At 38.4% G+C, this 21,785-nt stretch overlaps 1 protein-coding gene across 5 annotated transcripts in view; it reads right to left on the reverse strand.

Annotated features, from left to right (window-relative positions):
- The window catches only part of tln2a (talin 2a), a 130,664-nt gene that overhangs the window by 54,571 nt on the left and 54,308 nt on the right, over positions 1 to 21,785 (reverse strand). For 4 of the 5 annotated variants that reach the window (XM_028438619.1, XM_028438597.1, XM_028438606.1 and 1 more), the window contains 18 exons: positions 21,140 to 21,237; positions 19,643 to 19,772; positions 18,524 to 18,676; positions 16,580 to 16,722; positions 15,947 to 16,074; positions 15,738 to 15,801; positions 15,550 to 15,654; positions 11,688 to 11,843; positions 9,739 to 9,840; positions 7,726 to 7,802; positions 6,217 to 6,397; positions 5,974 to 6,087; positions 5,789 to 5,897; positions 4,713 to 4,921; positions 3,301 to 3,399; positions 2,582 to 2,749; positions 495 to 629; positions 189 to 348 (listed from right to left, as the gene is read on the reverse strand). In XM_028438619.1, coding sequence (XP_028294420.1) covers positions 189 to 348; positions 495 to 629; positions 2,582 to 2,749; positions 3,301 to 3,399; positions 4,713 to 4,921; positions 5,789 to 5,897; positions 5,974 to 6,087; positions 6,217 to 6,397; positions 7,726 to 7,802; positions 9,739 to 9,840; positions 11,688 to 11,843; positions 15,550 to 15,654; positions 15,738 to 15,801; positions 15,947 to 16,074; positions 16,580 to 16,722; positions 18,524 to 18,676; positions 19,643 to 19,772; positions 21,140 to 21,237 — 2,331 coding nt within the window. Of the gene's footprint in view, positions 1 to 188; positions 349 to 494; positions 630 to 2,581; positions 2,750 to 3,300; positions 3,400 to 4,712; positions 4,922 to 5,788; positions 5,898 to 5,973; positions 6,088 to 6,216; positions 6,398 to 7,721; positions 7,803 to 9,738; positions 9,841 to 11,687; positions 11,844 to 15,549; positions 15,655 to 15,737; positions 15,802 to 15,946; positions 16,075 to 16,579; positions 16,723 to 18,523; positions 18,677 to 19,642; positions 19,773 to 21,139; positions 21,238 to 21,785 lie in introns of those variants that run through there. The other variant, XM_028438626.1, reaches the window with a different exon arrangement.

A 21,785-nucleotide genomic window follows, 5' to 3' on the forward strand; every position in this document is an offset into this window, starting at 1 on the left:
TGGTTCAATCTGGTAAATTTTCTGTATTGATATTTTTCACACTGTCCTTTTTAAATAAACTAATACATAAATAAATAAAAATAGTTAAGATTCAGGTAACTAAATAAGGAAAATAACATTCAAATGCAGTCAATAGTATTTACTGTAATTGTGTAAATAATGTTTAATGTTTCCTTCTCTGCACTCACCTGCGTCTCCCATAGAGCAGAAGATGCTCTCGGTGACGGTCATTATAGTGTCCGTTGCCTGATCATAGCGTCCGATTGGCTCTCCCCTGGCGGTGTACTGTCGCACGTGCTGCAGCAGATCCTCCAGAGCCTGGCTGACCACGCTGGCTGCTGCACTCACCTTAAAACCCACAAGACCTCAAATTAGTCCCCAAATCTTCATCCACAGGCGGGACGAATAAAGTCATTTGTAAGACAAAGTTTTATTCAGACTCGTCCCCAAAGCATTTAATCAGTAGATGATGTTTCCTAAACCATGGTAACAACCTGTTTGAGAAGCTCTCCATCCTCTGTTGCTGAGAGACAGGCTTGTACACAGCTCTCCACTGAGCGGTCCACCAGCTTTCCTGCTTCGATTAGCTGCTCCTGACAGACTGGGGAGCTGATGGTGGGACTCACAACCTACAACAACCAAAAGCAAAAAGATGGGGGGGAGGGGTTATTCCAGTGGTAAATGAGCATCAATGAGCAGCTTATATGCATAAAATGCAAAGAAGTGAGGATTTGTTTTCAAAAATGGCATTTAACTCTGTGGGATTTATACTGAAGGATGAACAAATACGATAATTACAATGAATGGTAAAAATAAAAGGCCTTAAGTAAAACATGAGGCACAAGCGCAAGCTGTAACCAGCAGATGTGAGTTTTTGGCGTCCTGTGTTAAGAGCATTTGTGACAGTTTTTTGTGTCGGATCGACTGATGCCCCATGTTGGTGCTGTAAGGTTCTTATTGTATATTTTATGCAGTGGTGTAGTCTAGGTGATACACAGGTATATGCCGTATAACCACTAAGAAAGCCCCAGAATTTCCTATACCCACTACAAATTGCCCTGTGATACGTAACAGTGTAAATAAACCAAGCGCTCGCTAATTTGCCCCGTTTTTTCAAAGGCACTGGCTATCCGTACGGTTGCCGTATCAATATACCGACATTCTATCCGTGCACAGCCCCCCTCATTGGCCAGTTTAGGTTACGTACTAAGACTAAACCTAACCGTATACCAAACCCCAACCCTAAAAATTGTTGCGATATAGGGTTATATGACCTAACTCTAACCCTAAGACACTACGTACGTGTACTTCGGTAAATGTACCAATAGCACCGGGGGTTGTCCATACGGCAACCGTACAAATAGACACTTTCTTTTTCAAAAGCGGACAGCAGCCAGCCACCACTGCCCTAGATGTGCACATTGTGTGTGTGTGTGTGTGTGCGCCATCCTGGCCCTCTAGAGTTCCCACAGATTAGTGTGTTGATTGGGCAATTCTGGAAAGTGGGTGGAGGGAGAAACAAAAACACAAGCGACAAGCTGCATACAGGAGACGCTAAGCATGCCTCACGGTAGGGTGTGCGATCTGAGTTCATTCTTATTTATTTTTTTAAATCATGTCACTACATTACAAAAGTGTATCACTACATATGGGAAACAATGCAAAATAAAACAAACATACTTTACATGTTTAGTATATACATACATGACGCACTGCTGCATCACTGTGAAATGCGATGGTAGTCTCAATTAATATTAAAACATGCAAAAAAGCTATTTAAAAAATTTTTTTTTAAATGTTCTTTTTAAATAACACGTTTTGTGTTATATACAAGACTAGTACATGGTACGTTTTGAGTTTGTTTCTACTACAAACATCGTCAATAGTTGAAATATTCAAAGAATAGATGATTCCTTCGGTATTTCGGGCAACAAATGGCAGTAAATTGTGTTTAAACGACGTGAGGATTATGAGGGGGGTCATTAAAAAACTTTCTTCCCTGTAAAATGTCCCTGGATCAAAAAGGTGGACAGTACTGCAACAATCAATAGGAATCAATAGGAATCATCATCACACTTCAATGTGCTTCACACAACACTAGTAATAATAATAATAATAATAATAATAATAATAATAATAATAATAATAATAATAAATCAATTTTATATAGCGCTTTTTTGGACACTCAAAGTTGCTTTACATAATTAATGGATTATTCTTTCACTCCACACTTAGTGGTGGTAAGCTACTATTGTAGTCACAGCTGCCCTGGGACAGACTGACACAAGCAAGGCTGCCATAGTGTGCCATCGGCCCCGCCGACCACCACCAACACTCACTCACACACTACATTCATACTAGGCAATGTGGGTGAAGTGCCTTGGCCAAGGACACAATGACAGATACCACTGGGGTGACGCCCCCCCCACTGTGGCAATTCTCAGTGGTCTCCCATCCAACTACTAACCAGGCCCAGATCTGCTTAGCTTCCGAGATCTCACGAGATCGGGCAATGACAGGCTGGTATGGCCACTAGAAATATGAAATGACAACAGGTTTGATTAGAAAGGATTCTCCGTACCTTGGCACATGCCACCAGCTGAGAGGTGGACAGCGCGCACTGCGTGGCGGCAGCAATGACCCGGTTCTGGAGGACGGTGTCCTCGGCCACCTGGGCCACGTTCTTAGCTTTCAGCACCAACATAGCTGCAGCATTAGCCACGGCTTTGGCCAGATTCATCAGAACATCCTTTAACAGACAAAGACGGTGGAGAAAATGGATTGAATCTCATCAGCAACATAATATACGGGCACAATATTATAGCAAAATGATGAAAAAGGACATTACATTAGAGTGTGAATGGAGCATATAATTTTATTATACACAGTTAAGCCTTTACAAATGGAAATCTCACATATTTATGGCATTCAGCTGCCATATTTATTACACTATTGGACCTGATTAAAACGGACTGTTTGTTTTTATAATAAAGACATTTATTAGGTTTTCAGGTCATACCAAATTAAAGCTAATCATTAGTATATGCACTACCAACAGTATCTAATCTAAACAAAACAATCCCAACACACTAAGCCAATATATCTATGCTTCACTCTTTATTACTGCTATGTTTTAAAATAGTAAAACGTGCCCTCTTTAGTGAGCTTTTAAAGGCACACTAAAAAGTTCAGACCAACATAAAAATAACACCAAGCCATAATGTTCAGTGATCTGGTTTCCATGAAGTGAGAGTGCTTCCCTAATGGTGTGAATGAAGAATAAAAAGCCTCCAGCTTTACCTGGAACCGCTCATCTGTCTCGTTCTCGCCGATCTGACGCAGTAAGTCTCCGCTGGCCTGGCCGATGCTGCCGGCCGCCGTTAGCACCGTCTGTCTAGGCTGCAGACACACAGAAAACCATCAGAACAATAAAACCAGACTTCCCATTCTAAACCAGGGCCTCTAACTGAATAAGTTTGCATCCCTGGGTCCTATTTAATTAAAGTTAGGCCATTCAATATCAGAATCAGAATCAGAATCAGAATCAGAATCATCTTTATTGGCCAAGTGTATGTTGTACACACGAGGAATTTGACTCGGTCAACTATATTTGGCACAGAGCACTATTTAACACAAATACTGTTTCCTTATACTCAACAGATTGATTTTACTCTTCCGACCTGCTGTAAATATGATGCAATTATAAATGATAAATAAATAAAATCTGCAAATGAATGCATAGGGACAATTTTTGTATTAAAAAATAATAAACAGACACTTGCAAGACAGCAAATAAATGTAAGCAAAATGATATTCTCTTTAAAATAAGCTCGGATGAGCAGTGGAGGATGGTAAAGTGAGTGGGAGCAGAGGGCGCTTCATTAGCATCAGGAAACAACTGTACAATAATGCATTTGTTTTGCAACAAATACAATCTGCCTTTTAATGCATTTGCTTGGGCACAACAAAAATCTCTATGAAAGTCAAAATAAGGCATTTCAGGGTACGCAAGTGATGGAATAATTAGTTTTATCGCTAGATTCAATCCCATCCACAGTGAGATTTCCTGAAACACCCTTTACTCGTTATTTCTTTGGGCTCCTTATAATCCATTATTTTAGCAGTGCTTTCACATACAGTATCTAAGGGTTTCCGAATCAGTCCTGCATTCACTTCATACTAAACTGGCAGAAGTTATATTGTGTGTTATGTGTAATATGAATGGATTTCTCCAAAAAACGATATATGAACTGTGTAATAAGACGTGTTGTCTGAACGTAGCCTTACTGGTCAAACCCTGAGCACTTCGTCTTTAAAGCTGCAGTATGTAAGCTTTTTTTTTTTTTTTTTAAATCCAGGAGCGTCTTGATGTTAGCGTCTAGTTACTGTCCTCACAGCAGTGAGTGATACATGCTTTCATGTCTCTAAAACATCAGAATATTCTTCAATAACACAAGATGAAGTCCCAACATTTGTCACTTGTCTCTATTAAGAAAAAAAGTCACAAAGAGTTCCACAGTTGTGTGCGTTCAAGAGGATACCGGGATGATAGGTTTAAAAACAGGAAGGAGAGGGGGGATCGTGTTTGTTTCTATTCAAGTCTCACAATTTTACATACTGCAGCTTTAATTGGAATATACCTTTAGATGAGATGCAGTGACACTAATGAATGTTTTGGTAGGAAGTGATTTAGTCTTGATGTTTTTGCTCACCTCTCCAGAGGCCGGCTCAACAGCCTTCAGCAGGTCGGACACAGCGCCTGCTAGTGTCCTGGCCGCCTTCATCAGGTCGTTACCTCCACCCACATCGTCCTCCATCAGCGCAGCCAGCAGCTTCACACCCTTCGACATTTCCGTCAGGTTGGAGGAAATGGTGGTGATGGCACAGCCCACAGCAGTGTAGTCTGTGTCAATGGGATCGCCTGAGGAACAAGAAGGGACAGAAATCTATAAATCTAGACCAGTGTTTCTCAAATGGGGGTACGTGATGGCACTACTTGAGAAAGAGAGAGGAAAAATATGGGGTTTTATAATTATTTTTTAGTTAAAAATTATAATTATACTAAATATTACCAGCAACTCACAAAATGACAACAAAAAACACACAATAAGAGAAAAATATACTGAAAAATAAAATAAACACACAAACAACAACAGAATACAAAAAATTACGCCCAAAACGCACACACTAAATAAGATCACTACAAATTACACAAAAATAACAGAGAAACATACAAAACAAGTTAAGAAACAACCAAACGACACCAAAAACACACACTGAGAATGAATAATTTAAGTAATACCAACAACACACAAAAAAATTCAACAAGAACACAAAAAAAAGAAAAACATACTGATTAATAAAAAAAAACAAAATACACAAAATGACACCAACAAAAGACAATATGCTTTTGTTTGTGTCACACCAGGCGGGAAATGACTGGAAATGGTAAAAAAGGAGAAATAAATCTATTCAGGAGGCACTAAATACTCTTTAATTCACTTATTTACAAAATGAGATTCTGTAAAATGCGTGTGATCATTCATTAATTCCATCATTATGCTCTATAGTGGTTTTTTCCACAGAATTCTGAGCAAAATGTTCTAGTCGGACAAAGTCGGGTACTTGGATTCAAAAGTTAGAGAAAAGGGGGTATTTGAGCCAAAAAAAATTTGAGAACCACTGATCTAGACAAATGATTTTAGACATTTCCGCAGACCAGATTAACCATTAGCACACTTCCCATTCATAATGTACGTCGGCCTCACAAAGCCAACCAGCCACTGACCCGCTGTGAGGTTCACAACAGAAGCTGTTCCTGCTGTGATGGCGTCGACCTGCGAGTGGATCTCGTGTTTTGATTCATCCATCTTGTTTTGAATCCACACCTTAGAAGCCTAAAAAACACAGATCATATTTACTGTAGGAAGTGTTACAGAGCCCACAGTGAGCACACAGAACAGTATACAGTACCATGTCCTGTCCCAGAGGTGGCAGGTTATCAACCTCTCCCAGGTCTATCTGGGCCTTCTGTACAGCTTGCATGCTGGTGTTGATGGTTCCCATTAGAGCCTGCTGAGCTGAACTCTTAACAAAGATGAAACTGTCAGTCAGCATGTGACATAAACAAACCTGTGGTGGTTCTTCGTTGGGTAATGCAGCAAAGAATACACTTGATGAGGCTTTGATGCAGGTTTGTGCTCCTGCTGGTCTTACCAGTGGTGGCATGTGCCCTCTGTGCATTTGACCCATGGTGATCTGCTGCTGAGCAGATGGCATGCTACCCATGCTCAGTGACTCTGTGCCAATGGAGCCGGATCGAATTACGCCCGGTAGCGCCACAGAGCCGTGCTCCACCCGACCCACGCGGTTAAACTGCTGCTGGAGGATTGTAGATCTACAAACCATCGACATACATTTTTGAGTTTGTTCATGAAAAACATCAATTCATAAAACAGCAACAATACACTAAGTTGGGGCTGTCAAACTAATTTTACTCAGAAGCCAAATATGGAGCAGTGTGATCTCAAGTGGGCCAAAGAATTGAGGTGGAAAAAGTAATTTCAACATTACTGTGCCCTAGTTTGCACTTCCACATGTAAATGATCTATACAGTATGTAAATAAATGACACGTATCAGTCTTTGAAGGATCTTGACTTCTAAATTATCTGATTTTGTGACTGATTTTCAAGTAATTTAAAGGAATATTGTGTGATTATTTGATTAATTGCAGGTTTTTAAAAAAGAATGTCTATTTTGAGGGACTGGGATATCTACAACTGAATTATTTGGGAATTTACAGACAGTAAAAATGAGAGAGAAAATGTGAATTACTATCTCCTGTGGACCACATTTGGATGCTCTACAGGTCCGGATGTGGCCCCCGGACCTCGAGTTTGACACGTGCACTAAGTAGAGGTTGTACAAACTGGAGGTTTTCTAGATTTTAGCTATATTTGGCCTTTAAGTCCTTCATAGAAACACAAGGACCAAACACAGCATCTGTCAATCAGTTATAGTCAGTTATATATTCCCTGAAAAGAAGTTGATATTATGGAACAGTGTTGTGTGTCACTGTAAAGCCCAATGAGCTGCCCTATGGACGCCTCGTTTACACCTAAATACAAAGAGAAAGAGCAAATATGTATAAAACAAATCCTGCACAGTTCACCTGAATAGAAGGTATATTAAAAATTAAAAAATTAAAAATATTGAAAAGGCTGCACATAAAACATGTTGTTTTTTTAAGGTCGTGTAAAATACGGCGATCAGGAAACGTGTGAAAAGTGGAAGGAAGAAGAAGAGAAAAAAAAATCCAATTTAAATGATAATCTTTCAGGCTGGTTTCTAACAAAGAATTCTTTAAGGAAAATGAGGTCAATGGAGAGAGAGAGAGAGAAGGTGGAACGGAGAAGAATTGCAGCCATTTTAACGTTTTGTTCAGATTATAATAAGTTCCTTTGTGCTGCTCTTTGACTCACTCAGGTATTCATCATTGGAAAGTTTACACTAGATTTTATATCTTTTTTTTTTTTTTTTTTTAAACTAGCGTTTTGGGGTTTCTCCAGATACTTATTTAAACTTTCTACAGCAGGATTATAAAACATCAAAGACAGTACATTCTGTGTGCTGTAGACTGAACTAAGTAGGAAGCATCTATTGTGTGTTAAAGAGAAAACGGTCAAGTTAAAACAACTTTATTTTTCAGCAATTAATTGACTCACTTTTTGGGTGACACAGATTCCTCAAGCATGGTTGACTCTTCATCTCCTTCTAATCCGAAGCGGTCCTTACTTTGTTTCTGCAGGAGGGTAAAATAAATTACTCGTGTTTGAATGTGAAATAATGAACAAGAAAACATTAAAAATTACCCAAATAGTTGTTTTTCCCCCCACCATTCAAAAAGATAATTAGGGAAAGATACATGTAGAAATATCAACCACATGACATGGCAATGCCGCATATTGCCAGGGTTGGGGTCAAGTATAATTGTAATCACATAATTGATAATTAATTACAATTGTGGCATAATTATAATTGTTTTTATAATTGAAAGAAACTGCTGCTGTTGTAATCGTAATTGAATTGTAAATAACTTCAGAAAATTGAATTTGTAATTGTATTTGGCATGGAAATCCTATAAAAATTGTCAATTATAATTTAAGAACCATGGAGAGCCATGTTAAAGTTCTATGGCTTACACATTTTTACCATTTAAAAAAAAAATGGAACCGATATCTATAGTGACAGAAAAAAGCTTCAAACGCTAACACCAAAAACTCTAAAACCTATATTTTCATGGATAAAAAGAAAAGATGAAAAACAAATTCGATTGTTTTTTTTTTTTTGTATTTTCTAAAGCTTATTTAAAGCTGCACTACCTGATTTTTGAACAATGACGGAGGAGGATGGCTGAATTCCAAACGTAAATCCCGCCCCCCCGCTCTGATAATCCCTCCCAGTCTCCTCCTCTCACGGAAGTGCATAAAATCGCACACGAGAGCTGAACGTGCACGAGAGCTGAACGTGCACTACCGGTAAAACACGTTGCCACGGAAAAGGCTGCACACAAAACATAGAAAAATGGGACATTAGATGACCTGTCTAGAAGGAAAACAGCCACATGCGAGTCCAAAGTTAGTCCAAGACTAAACAAACAAGTTTTTGTGCACGCGCTTCACTATTTATTGCGGCAGCCAATGAGAAGGCTCCTTCGTGGGCTCTGCTCACCCCTCCTTTCTCTGAATCCCGTGATTGGAGCTGGAGGGAGTGACCGCCAAGACTTTGTCTTCCAGGGTTTTATTAACTAAAATAATTCATTATAAGGCACATATGATATATATGATGCTAATAAGAATCTATTTCTAAAATTAAAGAAAATCATTTGAGTACCCCAGCTTTAAGACATGGATCAAAACTGAGCCGTTATCATAAGAGAAGCTAAAAGAAAGCTAACACAAGAGGAATGCTCAGTAAATGTTAATTGTTAATTTGTTTATTGTAATTGAAATTTAGTAAATGAGAACGTAATTGTAATTAATCATAACTGAATTGTAATTGAACATGGATAATTGAAATACTGTATAATTGACCCCAAACCCTACAATCCTTCTGTGCATGACTTTTGCTATAGGGACTAATGCAGCGTTGGAAATGCACGGTTAGTCCTCTAGCAAAGAGTTTAGACCTTAACACTCCAACTTCCCATTTCTGTGGTGTCAAAAAATTCACTCGCTGCCTGATTTATTCCTCCCAGTGGCAGCTGCAATAAAAATGAGGTGATCCGTGTTATAAGCGTCACCTCTTCATCATGGATAATCACTGTTTACAGCCAACAGTTTCACACACACTACACCAGGCAATTCGATTCATAGCAGTGCATAGGATTTGTCAGTTTTCTTGATCCAGAAGAATAGAAGGATTTCTACAAAACCTGGATGAACAAATGCTAACAAGCTCACACGTACCCAAGGCTTCTTTTCATCTTTTAATTAAACGCTCCATAATGCTGATGACTCATTGGGAGTTAACCTCATCACTTAAAGGTTGACTGCTGGTGATTAACTGCATACGCGTGTGCGGCGTACCTGTGCGTTTTCCTCCTGCCTCCTTTCTATTTAACTCAGAGTGACAAAGAGAGTACGGCTCGGCTCTGTCAGCTGCCAACGCGACTGAGATTGTGTCTGCCACCCGAGGTTCTTAATTCATTAGAATCCATCCAGTCATGAACAACTCACCTTTTTCAGAATGATGTCGATGTAACCAGCAATGAGCTGTGAGATTTGTTCCCCCTCAGTAGTCTGGACTGAGTAGTAGCTTTCCTGGTACTCCCCAAAGTCCTACCCATGCAAACACACACGAGTATAAAACACACACACACACACACACATTTTTCATTTATAACTAGTTTTTTTTATGTTGTTAAACAAAGAGGAAGAAAATCCAGTGGACGTCTGGTGTGCGTCAGTGACGCCAACTCTTGATTAGCCTATTTTTGACGTCATTAACTATTTAACAGAATTAGTGCCAGCGAGAGGAATTTTGCCTCCTTTTTAAAGCTGACGTTGCGTTTATTCAGACAGGGTGTTTCAGGAAATGTTTATCTCCCGACATGTTTCGACTGTCAACTGCCAGTCTTCATCAGAGGAGTCGTGCTGATCGCCTTTGATGTTTCCTTTGAACTTTCACTCGACTTCCATGTAATAGTTCCAGCAAGATTCATTTTGATAAACATTTCCTGACAAACCTTGTCTGAATAAAGGAAACCTCAACTTAACATGCTGTTCAAAAATAAGACAAAACAAAACCTCAACTTCGCAACAGAATTAGCGGTTAGCATGTAGCGTTTGCTCAACCAGTTGTTAATCTAGCTCAACTCAAAAAAAAAAAAAATCAAACATCAGTACTAGTTACTTTTACACAAAAATGTTTATGTGCCTTGATATCTTTTTTTGCCATGATACTGAGCTGTAAACTGCCTCAAAACATGAGTAACCTGGCAACACTTCTCCAATCAGAGAGACTGGATACCTTTGTGTACCTGCTAGCAGATGTTGTTATTAAATAATACATAACTAATAACTTAGTTGAAGGTTCCTAGTAATAAATCTTCATTCGTTATAAAAAAGTACATTTTGTTTGTTTACTGCGAATGACAAAAGGTGTTACAACGTAATTTTGTTGTCACACATGCAGCTCCTTCTTTGCTGTGACCTCATCTTATCCCACTCACTGGTAAACACTGAGACAAAGTTAATGTATAAATAATAGCACAGGGTTTTCCAACAAACATACACATTGTTGTGGAAAAAGGTCTCAGCATTTCAGAACATTAAATTGAGTTTTTTATCTTAATAAATAAAATAAAATATATATATATATATATATAATTTTTTTTAATTTTTTTTTTAATGTGTGCATAAAAAGCTTTCAGTATTCAGCTTTGGAAATGCGTTTGTACAGTAGATCCTATTTCAAATTTTAATGCTCGTCATTTTTGGACATCTGTGAGCAGTTTGAGCCAAAATACCCATTTTGTGATTACCAGTAAACTACTAATTATTATTTATTCTGTTTCTGGAATAAAATTTGATGATTAGTTCATCTTAGTCTTTATTTAATTTGGGGGTTTTTTTTATTATTATTTTAATGTTAGGTGTGCACAAAACCATTTTGTGTATTTTCAATTCATCTACATTCATTATTATATGCACAGTTGTGGTTGTGTTCGCTGTGAACTATCATTTGTTAGAAAGCACAAAAGGGAAACATTACTCATAAACTTGTACACAGAAAACTAACTTGGATCCAGTTTATTTTTTCATACTTTTACATTAATATGCTTTAAACATTTAATTTTCATCTTCTATCTCACCAGTCTGTGCCCCTGTAGCAGAAAACTAATCTAACATTATATCTCCAAATCTGATAAAAAAGTTAACAAAGCTCTCAGCAGAATTACCAGCTGGGACAAGTTCTGTTAATTCAACAGCAAACCTCCACCATCCATAGCTATAAGATGGAACACTTGTCTGTTGGTCTATGGTTTCTGACATCATCAATAAACACAAGTATAAATTTAGGACTACAACAAAGTTAGACCCAGTGAAATGTTTTCGACACATGCTTCAGATTTTTGAAAGCGCTGTTTGAGGGGAATGCAGAGTGATGGTACAAAGTGTCTCACCAGTGTGAAGCTCTTGGGTGACGCCGCCCACCTCTTGACGGTGGTAAGTGGCCACTCCTGAACCACATCTTTGGTCCTCTCGTCCACTCGCATCACAGACTCTTTGGTGATTCCCAAGAGCCTTGGCACCAGTTTGTTCTTGCTCTTCATCTTCTCCTGAAACAACATGGCAGCCATAACACGTCATCGTCACATTACATCAACTGATGCAGCGAAAAGGAACCAAAGTCCATTATTTCGTTGTGACTGAAAGATATGTATATTCATGCAAACCAGCAGATTGTCATTAAAAAAAAAAGTCAAAAATTAAATTTCCCATTTTTGATTTATTCAGCATTGATGGTTATAGTGGGAGGATTTTAACAATATTGCAATTTCCATGAGTTTCCATGAGTATGAGCGTCAAAGAACCTTTTTGACATAACCCATGTGAGTGTAAAGGCAGCTCTAAAAGGTCCATTACAGATATGTAACACAGCGATCACTTTTCTAAATAAAATTATATCATTCTGTTAATTCATTTGAAGATTGAAAACAACAAAATACATGTAATTCAAACACTTCTGTCAAATAATTGTTGGCAATTCTGCATGTTGCTACATTTACAGCGTTGAGGTGTGATAGATAGCCTGACTGTGTAGGTTACAGAAATTGAATGAATTAGATGTAAACTTTAAACTGGGATACACTGTAGGACCATCAAGCATATGGAATAAATATTATTGTTTTTATTTCTGTTAGTTAAGACAAAAGTTGTTTCTGAACCTCCTCGTGTTGTACTTGTACATGTTTCATGTGCATTTCTAACACTTTCATTTCCATCTTTTCATTCAAAAGATTTACTTTATCTTTATTCTTTAATCTTAATATTATCATTATTGTTGTTATTGACACCACTGCTTCAGCTTTGATGTTCCAAATATTCTTGTTCGTATTTTCACATTTTCTTTTAAGGCCAAGTGATGTATTTAAATGAACCAAGAAGTAAATGAATAAGAACTGACTGAATAAATGAAAGGTCAATTAACAACCTTCTGTGCAAACAAAACATGATTTATTTTAGTTTTTCTTTGTCTCCGGGAGCTTTTTTTTTATCTTTATGAGGAAAAGGCCTCCAGCATACAAATTAACATATCAAGCAAAACATTCATTAACAGATGGACTTAAAAGCCAAATTCTTGTGTCACAATGTTATACGATGAGCAAAACTGTGATTAAAAAATCTAAAGTTCCCCAGGTATCAGTTAAAACATAACTTCGCCTACTGTCAACACTTATAGAGCTCTTCCCATTTTCACTACACTTTTCATGTCATAATCCACCTCCTTGCCAAGTTAACAAACCAAATGTTCTACTTTTCCATTTCTTGCATGAAAAGAGCAGGCGTTTGCAGAGGAGGGGCAGTCCAGGAGCAAATGAACTGAATGTGATGGACTGAGACGGGAGGGCAAAGAGGTGAGTTATGCAAAAACCCTGAAGGGCCTGTAAACTCTCCAAACCCTCTGGAGGTTATAGGTGAGAGTCTATAGGCGGTACTTTTTTCCATGCTTATTCTAAAGATCTTTCTGCTTGGTTGAATTTTACTCAAGGATGACAACACCCAGCAAAGGTGAACAGAAACAATGTAGAACTGACAAAAGGGAGCAGTAACCAGGAGATGGTTTAATGCTTTAAAAAAAAGCAATGAAATATAGCAAACAGTGTGAAGAGTGACATATGAGAGTTTTCTAAAACAAAACAAACTAAAAATATGAATAATAAGCATTTTTTTTCCTTGACTTCACAACAGCCATTGCGTGGAAATGCACACAAATACACAATAAAAGTATTCATTAAACTTTACATTAAATGTTACAACATAAAATTGGCCCTTAAAATCCAGCCTGTCATTATAAAAAAAAGTATAAACATCCTAAAGGTTGGTTCTCCAGCTGTTATAAATCTAAATGGACCAAAATAGCCAATTAGCTTTTTCTTCTGAGCTCAAAGAATATTCTAAAGACATTTTAAAGACAGATCTTACGCTTTCATTGTGATTTTGCCCATAGAATTGGACCTACTGTATCATTTTTAAGGTTGATAGGGATTTCTTCCAAGCCTTAAAATTGAATTGAATAATTCAATCTGGTGCTTAACACATCATTGGACAGATCCAGGGGGGGGAACTACGCTGGCAGGGGGTGCTTGGGTTCGCCTGCTTATTGGTCCTTGACTGGTGGGGTGGCCCTGCTTGGGCGGTTGATGGCTTCTTCTCTTGTCGGGGGGGCCGACAAGAGTGGACTGTGTTGTATTATGGGGCCGTGCGGGTCTGTTTTGGTCCTGGTGCGGGCTTCTCTGAGGCGCCGCCGCTCCCTGTTAAGGTGGGGCGGGCCTCTCGGAGCCGGCGTGTGGCTTGTGCCCCGCAGTGCTTGGGCAGGTGGGGGTGCTGCCGTGCTCCATGGGGCCGACATGGTTCGGGGGGACCGCGTGATGGCACCCCCATGGTGTGCTGCTCTGTGCGTCCCTGGGGCCCGCGGTACAGCGTGCCAGTCTGCTCCATCCACCCTCTTCGGTGACCCACTGTATGGATGGGCCGCACACTTCACTTCCAGCTGGTTTGCCTCACTCACTTTGTCCACCACACCCCTATCCAACCCTTGGGGGGCGGAATGGCAGGGCCAAGGGTAGGGGGGGGGGCGCCGCTTGAGCTACAATGTAGTGGCACAGAGGCGGCACTCCCACCTCAATTTGCCCTACCAATCCCTCCAATTTTAATCACACCTCAACACACCGCCCCACGGAGGGTACGACCGTTGCCTCCACCCTCCAGATTCTTGCACATACATTGGTCATGGACGCACTAGCACGCCTTGGGCTGTGGGATAAACTCGTACTGGGCTTACCCTTAGACACGTTGATCCCAAACACCAGTTTTAGGTATAACCACTCACTCCATTATACCTACGCTTCACACTTGCCACCAGACGAGCTGAACAAATTTCACAATATAATAAGCACAATATGCACAACTATAACATCACATCTCTCTCACTTTAAAGCAGTTAACTCTTCCTCACCCTTTCCATTTCCTACCCTGACTTCCTCTTCCTTGTTCCCTTCCCCCTCACCTCGATGTAACACTGCCTTCTCTTTTTACATCCTCCCTTTAATAAAGTGTTTCTTACCCTTCCTTAGGGAGGGCTGGTGATGGTCACAATAAAAAACTCAATTTATTTAATTGCAATAACAAAACATGCATTTCTATCTTTAAAAGATAGCACTTATTGTAGTGTTGACCTTCGACAGCATGTGCAGACAAAGTGAAAAAAATTAAATAAATAAATAAATTGTTGATACCATGATCAGAATCACTGATCCAGATAACTGCCAGTATGTGAAAGAGGATATTTGGTGCTTGGCGAAGGCTTGTGCTGTTGGAGCGGTGTTATTTTTTGTGAATAATAACATCAGATGAAGTTTTACAAAGAGCCAAGAGTTCTAGACTTTCACTGAATTCATCTCATGGTTTAGCCTTTTTCTACTTGATTCATTGTGAAAGTATAGTTTTTAGTATCCCTGTAGGCAGATGTGTAAAAAACCTAAATTGCTGCTTTGAGAACTTCCACTGATAGAAACTTTTCTCCTGCTGGGTACTGCCATCAAACCCTTTATCCAGTCAACTCCAATCCCAAAGCACCAATTTCACACTCTGCAGATAAAAGGATCAGACTACAGAAGTATAAAAGAACAAAAAACTAGTTGGAAAATTAACTCGGGCATATATTTCTCACATTACGCCTCTTTGAATGAGTTGGGACTGAGGCATTGCCATAACCTCTGGGTGAAAGCGCAAAGATCAAAGACAAATCAATATTCAACTTACTTTGACAAGGAAAAAAGAGACTCCATATGTCCGCAGAGACCTGGCCAGTTTGACATATTTCACTTTGGCTTCGATCTCGGTCATCTCACCGCAGTTTTTGTGATCCTTTGTAGGGATAAATAATGGTTTTGTCATCTGAGTACCAAAATCTGTGAAACTCACTAAAATATAAATAAACACATTAATACCTGAAATACTTTCTTCTCAGATCCTCTGTGCTTGATATATTCTTTGGGTAGAAACTCCTTCAAACTTAAAAGTAAAAGAAACACAAGCAATAAGGACTGAGAACCGTGACTTAAAAATGATACCGTAGATTGAATAGACTAATATGTGAACAATTTTGTTATCCTCTTTCATTACAGCGAAGTTGTCAGGGGAAAGAAGGGAAACATACTCCAAAAATCCCGGCTTGTGTTTGTGCTCTATGTGAGGCCCAAACTGGATTTGGGCTTGAATGCCTCCAAATTCACAGGCCTTATCAAACGACACCGGGTGGGAACCGTTCAGGATATCGTCTCGGGCCTGAAAAAGAGGAATTTCCTATAATTAATCATCAAATAGAGAACCAGTTATGTGAATGTTCATCCCAATGCTCTCTCTTAAGTGAAAAAACTACAGCCTTGGGTGTATTAAAGATACTTTGATTCAGTGCTAGCTTCAAATCATCTGGTTCTGAGGTAATAAAACTGTCTCAGAGTGTTTCCATTTCTGATGCTGATTATCTTTAGACAATAGTCCAAGAAGATAGTAATGGTTTATAGCAGCTCGACTCATTCTGTTGCTCATTAGGTGTGTTTATACTAACGAAAAGATTTCTTTGCTTGTGCTAAAGTGTATTAATGTTTAGGACAGGCTGTGGTGGTAAATGTAAATGGTGGTCTTTACTGCTGTAAAAGTCATTATCTACTAAATATCCATTAAGTTCCATTTGATTTAACAATGTGCAATAAAAGGGCGACACGCTAATGACTAAACAAATTGTATCTCAGCAACTAAAAGAAGCCTTGCATTGAAATGAAGGTCAGACCTGGACGTAAAGCAGGTTGAGTTGGACCGGATCCCTGGAGTCAACATTCTGGTCCGAATAGAAGAACTTGCGCCTGAGCAGAAGAGTTTCGCTCTCCTCGACACCCTGCTCCCTGAATGTTCTGCTGTGATCCAACCAGTTCACTGAAAATAAAGATCAAATATCGATTTAGTCAACAAGATCTAGAAATGTTGAAAAAGGGATGGTTTCTTTAAAAACTTACATACAAACCTCCGCCAAGCGCCAAATATCTTCTTTGCCAAATATACACAGTATAATACAGTAGGTACAAATGTATGGACACTCTTAATTCTTCAAAAAATCACGATAAAATGCACGATCAGGATCCAAACATAGGTATGAATTTTTTAAATATTGCCAATGATGTGCAATATGGATTTTAAAATGTTTCAAACTGATCCAGAATCAGTAAATTGATCCAAATCCCCTCCACTTTTGTTGTAATCCTGCTAACAGACTAAATAGATAAATAAATAAATAAATGCTAGTGAAAGGTAAAAGGCTTTGGTGACTTTTTGATCACCAGACGTGAAAGTAATGGATTACAAGTACTCATATTATTGTAATTGAGTAGCTCTTATGGATATATTTCTAAATCAGTAATTTTACTTGTACTTAAAGGCACACCATGGGCTTTTTGACCTAAAGAGTTGACCCATATTAGTTATTTTAAATGATTCCTCAGGCCAATATACAGGGCTTGACAGTATCAATGCTCCGGAGGGGGGATGCCCTCTTGAAATACCGACTTTGTAAGTTTGGAGAGACGGACCGTCTTTGGCCAGGTCATGTGACCTGGAGAATACCTGGACAACGTTTCACTTTACGGCAGTCACATGACCACAGGCACAGATATACATAGTTCCCACGTGACGTCACAACATACGGGCATTTTCCGACCCGGCGCCATTGCTGTGGGCAGCTGTAATGAGTTTAGCCTCTGTTTACAGCCAAAAGAGCACAATATGGTAGTTTATGGGGCTGGAGGAGCAGCCGCCACCGCCGCTCGGCCCACCTTGCCACGTTGGTGGCGCCGGGCCTCCAGCGGCGGGGAGACCCAAGCCCTTAGAGCTAATCCTTATCCTAAAGTTACAGGTCAAATACTGTCTGCATACACAATCAAAAGACGAAAGGAGGCTGGCCCGACTGACTGTTTGTTGATTTTTGCAACGGTGCTGCGGCGCTTGTGGCCACTAGGGGGCGCTTGTGTGAAAGTTACCGGTCTAGCACCCCTAGTGGCCAAAAGTTACACAGTGTGCCCTTAAGTACATTTTAAACCGCTACTGAGTAAATTATTGTGTTGTGTTTTTAAATGATCAACGGACATTGTGAAACCACAAAAAGAATTAAATGACTAAACAACAATCAAATGCATCACATCATAGCCGACCAATCAGATTAAATGTAATGCACGGCACCAAAACAGCATTGAATAGAGGTTAGTTTCTCAGTTTTAGAGTTAATAAATGTCGCTATACTTAGAGCCTGATCATTTTTAATTTTAAATTGAATTAATTGGTTTATTTCAAAAAGAATTGTGCATTTTGACAAACCTTTAATTTTATACAGATGCCTTTGTGGAAAATAAATTAACTTCCAATTGTGTCAGATTGCATCTCTTCCTTTTAAAGTTTATACATGAGATGTTTACTGTATGTAAGGGAACTGTGGCAAGATGTATTAGCAAAAATAAAACAAAGGGGGAGAAAGTAACTAGTAACTTTTACTTTGATTACTTTTTAAGTCAGCTACTTTTTACTTGTAATTAAGTATTTCATGTATGACTTACTTGTGCTTGTACACAATTTCAATCAAGTGACTGTAATTCTACTTAAGTAGGTTATATCAGTACTCTTCACACCTCTGTTGATGACTACTTTTTTCTTTTAATATCACACATTTTCCTCTGCTTCCTGAACTCACATTCATCATCTGTGTGTAGTTTAGCTTTTAGCTTCTCCATCTTCCTCTCGTCTCGCAGCAGCGTCCTCTCTTTCTTCAGAGTTCCCATCCCATCGTCCTTTTTCTCCTCCACCGTCTCCTGGATCAAAGAGTACTCCTCGTAATTTGTTATGCCTGAGATCAGAAGGGAAATTCCCATCAGGTACGAGTGGATTCATGTTTTATTTGATCCAAGTAATCAAAATCATGCATGTGGCTTTAGTTTTCCTTTTTTTTTCTTGAATATCACATTTATATTCAACGTGCAAACGCTTTGCCTTAAAACAAGAAAAACACAATCACTTATCAAACTTCTTAATATGTTATTGTTAGTGGTAGTCAGGGTTGGGGTCAATTACATTTTTCAGTTTCAATTACATTTACAATTACCCATGTTCAATTATGATTACAATGACTAGCACTTTTTTTCAAATTACAATTCAATTACGATCATTTTTCATCCTCAGAAAGTCAATAACAATTACGTTTCCAATAACTAAAGTTCAATTACAATTAATCACAATTACTGAGCCTGAAATAAATAACTTAACTCTCTTATGATAACGGGTCCTAAGCCATCTGTAAAATACACTAAAAACAATTATTTATTATCTCATTTATTCCCTATCTATTGGTTACCTTGTTAGGCTTCCTAATCAATGAAAATATTGGTTTTAATATTTTTGGTGTGGGCGTCTGAACCCTTTTTGTGTGAGCATACCACTAGATTTTTTAATGGTAAAATGTGTGAAAGCTTGATCTGGAACATATTTCAATAATTATATATTAATTGTAATTGTATTATAATAATATCCCCAGTTTTGAATGAAATTATAATTGACAATTTTTATAGAACTTTCATGGCAATTACAATTACAAAGTCAATTATCTGAACTCAATTACAATTCAGTTACGACAGCAACAGATTTTTAAAATTACAAATAAAATTCGAATTACACCATAATTATTTATCAATTACGCGATTACAATTATAATTCAAACACAACCCTGGTAGAAGATTAAAGCTTTATATTGAAACTGTAAAGAGAGTCTCCAGAATACATCTTTTATAGAACATTAGCAATAAGTGTTGAGTTGTACCTATTCTACTGCATATCGTCACAAGCAGCTCTCCCACTGTTTTGGAGTCGTCCACCATGATGGTTTTGACAGCTCCATCCAACATTTTGATTTTCTGGGGTCTCTGTTTTTTCTTGTATTCAAGAACGTCCTGCTCCAAAGCACAAAGGTGAAGAGAGAAACAGAGATCAGGAAACAGTCTAACCGAGTAGAGAGGAATGCACAAATTACGTGGAGAGGAAATAAAAAAAAAGATCGCTGACAAAAATGACCAAATGCATCCCGGATGCATGAAGAGAGCAGAGAATAGAAGCCAGAAAACCTCATTTAACGGCTGCCCATCACAGCCTGCTGCAGAACAATGTCCAGAGATTTTGGTTCAGAATCATTGGTCACAGTCAAGTCCTCAACTTGAAGCTACTGGTATGCTTGGACTGGTGCTTTTCTACTCACAGCATCATCTCACATGTGAGTAAACATAATGATAATCATTTCACACAAGTCACACTTAGCTGAGGACAAAGTCAAGATCTAGAGCATGGAAAAACAACAGCCAAACAGCAATGATTTATCTGAATTAGTCCAGCTCTATAGTATTGGTTGTGTACTTACATCAGCAATAAATATGTTTATTAGTCAAGAAAAGTAATTCATTTTATGTAGATTTTCATTTTAGGTTATACACTTTATATTTACTAGCACAGTTAGTTTAAAAAGACAGAGAGTGTGTGTGTGTGTGTGTGTGTGTGCGTGTGTGCGTGTGTGTGTTAGTGTGTTTCTTTGCATGCATACTGGAGCCTTTGCAAACAACTCACAGTAAACATTCACTCTATAGTAACAGTTTGTCCTAGTTTTTCCCGTGTGCCTATGCAGAAGTGAAAGTAACGGATTACAAGTACTCACGTTACTGTAATTGAGTTGCTCTTATGGGTACTTTTGTTTTAAAATGATCAACGGACATTGTGAAACTACAAAAAATTAAATGACCAGACAACAATCAAATACATCACATCATAGTTCATCATAGTTGACCAATCAGATTAAACGTAATGCACCGCACCAAGACAGCATTGAATAGGTTCTGTTTTCAGAACATTTTATAGTTAGTTTATATATTATTTATTTATTTGAATGTATTATTATTATTATTATTATTATTATTATTATTATTATTATTATTATTATTAATCAGTTATTTCAGCCTGAGAATTTTTTTTTTTTTAAATAATTTCATTAGCGTTATTTTATTTTTTTAAATGTACATTTTATTCAAATGCATTTGTAGAAAATAAATGAAGATCCAAGTAAGCAATATCTCACCTCTTCCTTTTTAAGTTCATACTGTACATGGCATATTTACTGAAAGTAACTAGTAACCTTCACTTTGCAAACCATTAAATTGAGCTACTTTTTACTTGAGTACAATTTCAATCAAATAACAGTTTTTCTACTTTAGTAGGATATGTCAGTACTCTTTACACCTGTGTGTTTGTGTGAGTAACAGGCTAATGTATTTACCCCATTGCGCAGCATGTAATAGTCCAAAGTTCTTCCAGCTTCCAGCCAAATGCCTTTTCGAGGGTCTTCATCTGACAGAAACAGGCCGTAGTCTGAAGCTGAATGTGTGAACAGAAAAGAGTTCATGTGAGAGACAGGATGGAAGTTATTGACAGATCAGGTTCAAACGAGACGCAGGAGTTGCTCTCTCTATCAAACATGGAGCGTAAATGAATAGTGGAACATGAATGTGTTTTTACAGTCTACACAAAGACCAATGAAGAGGCTCATGTTTAATAATACAACGACTTCCCCCTGTTCACAGCCACCACCATTATAGCTAAGCTTCACACTTGTCACCATACTGGGTGGATTACACAACATAATAAGCACAATATATTCTACAACCTCACATCTCACCCTCACTGCAAAACAGTCTATTCTTCCCCACCTTTTCTATTTCCTGCCTTGAGTCTCTCCTCCCTGCTCCCTTTCCCCTCCCCTTCCCCCTCCACTTAGGTGTAACACTGCTCTCCCTTTTTATATCCTCCCTATAATAAAAGATTTCTTACCCTTCCTTAGGGAGGGCTGGTGATGGTCACAATTAAGCAATAAAATAAATCAAGGTATTTTATTGCAATAACAAAATATGCATTGCTGTCTCATA

Source organism: Gouania willdenowi, chromosome 3 (genome assembly GCF_900634775.1).
Source record: "Gouania willdenowi chromosome 3, fGouWil2.1, whole genome shotgun sequence".
Lineage (NCBI taxonomy): Eukaryota > Metazoa > Chordata > Actinopteri > Blenniiformes > Gobiesocidae > Gouania > Gouania willdenowi.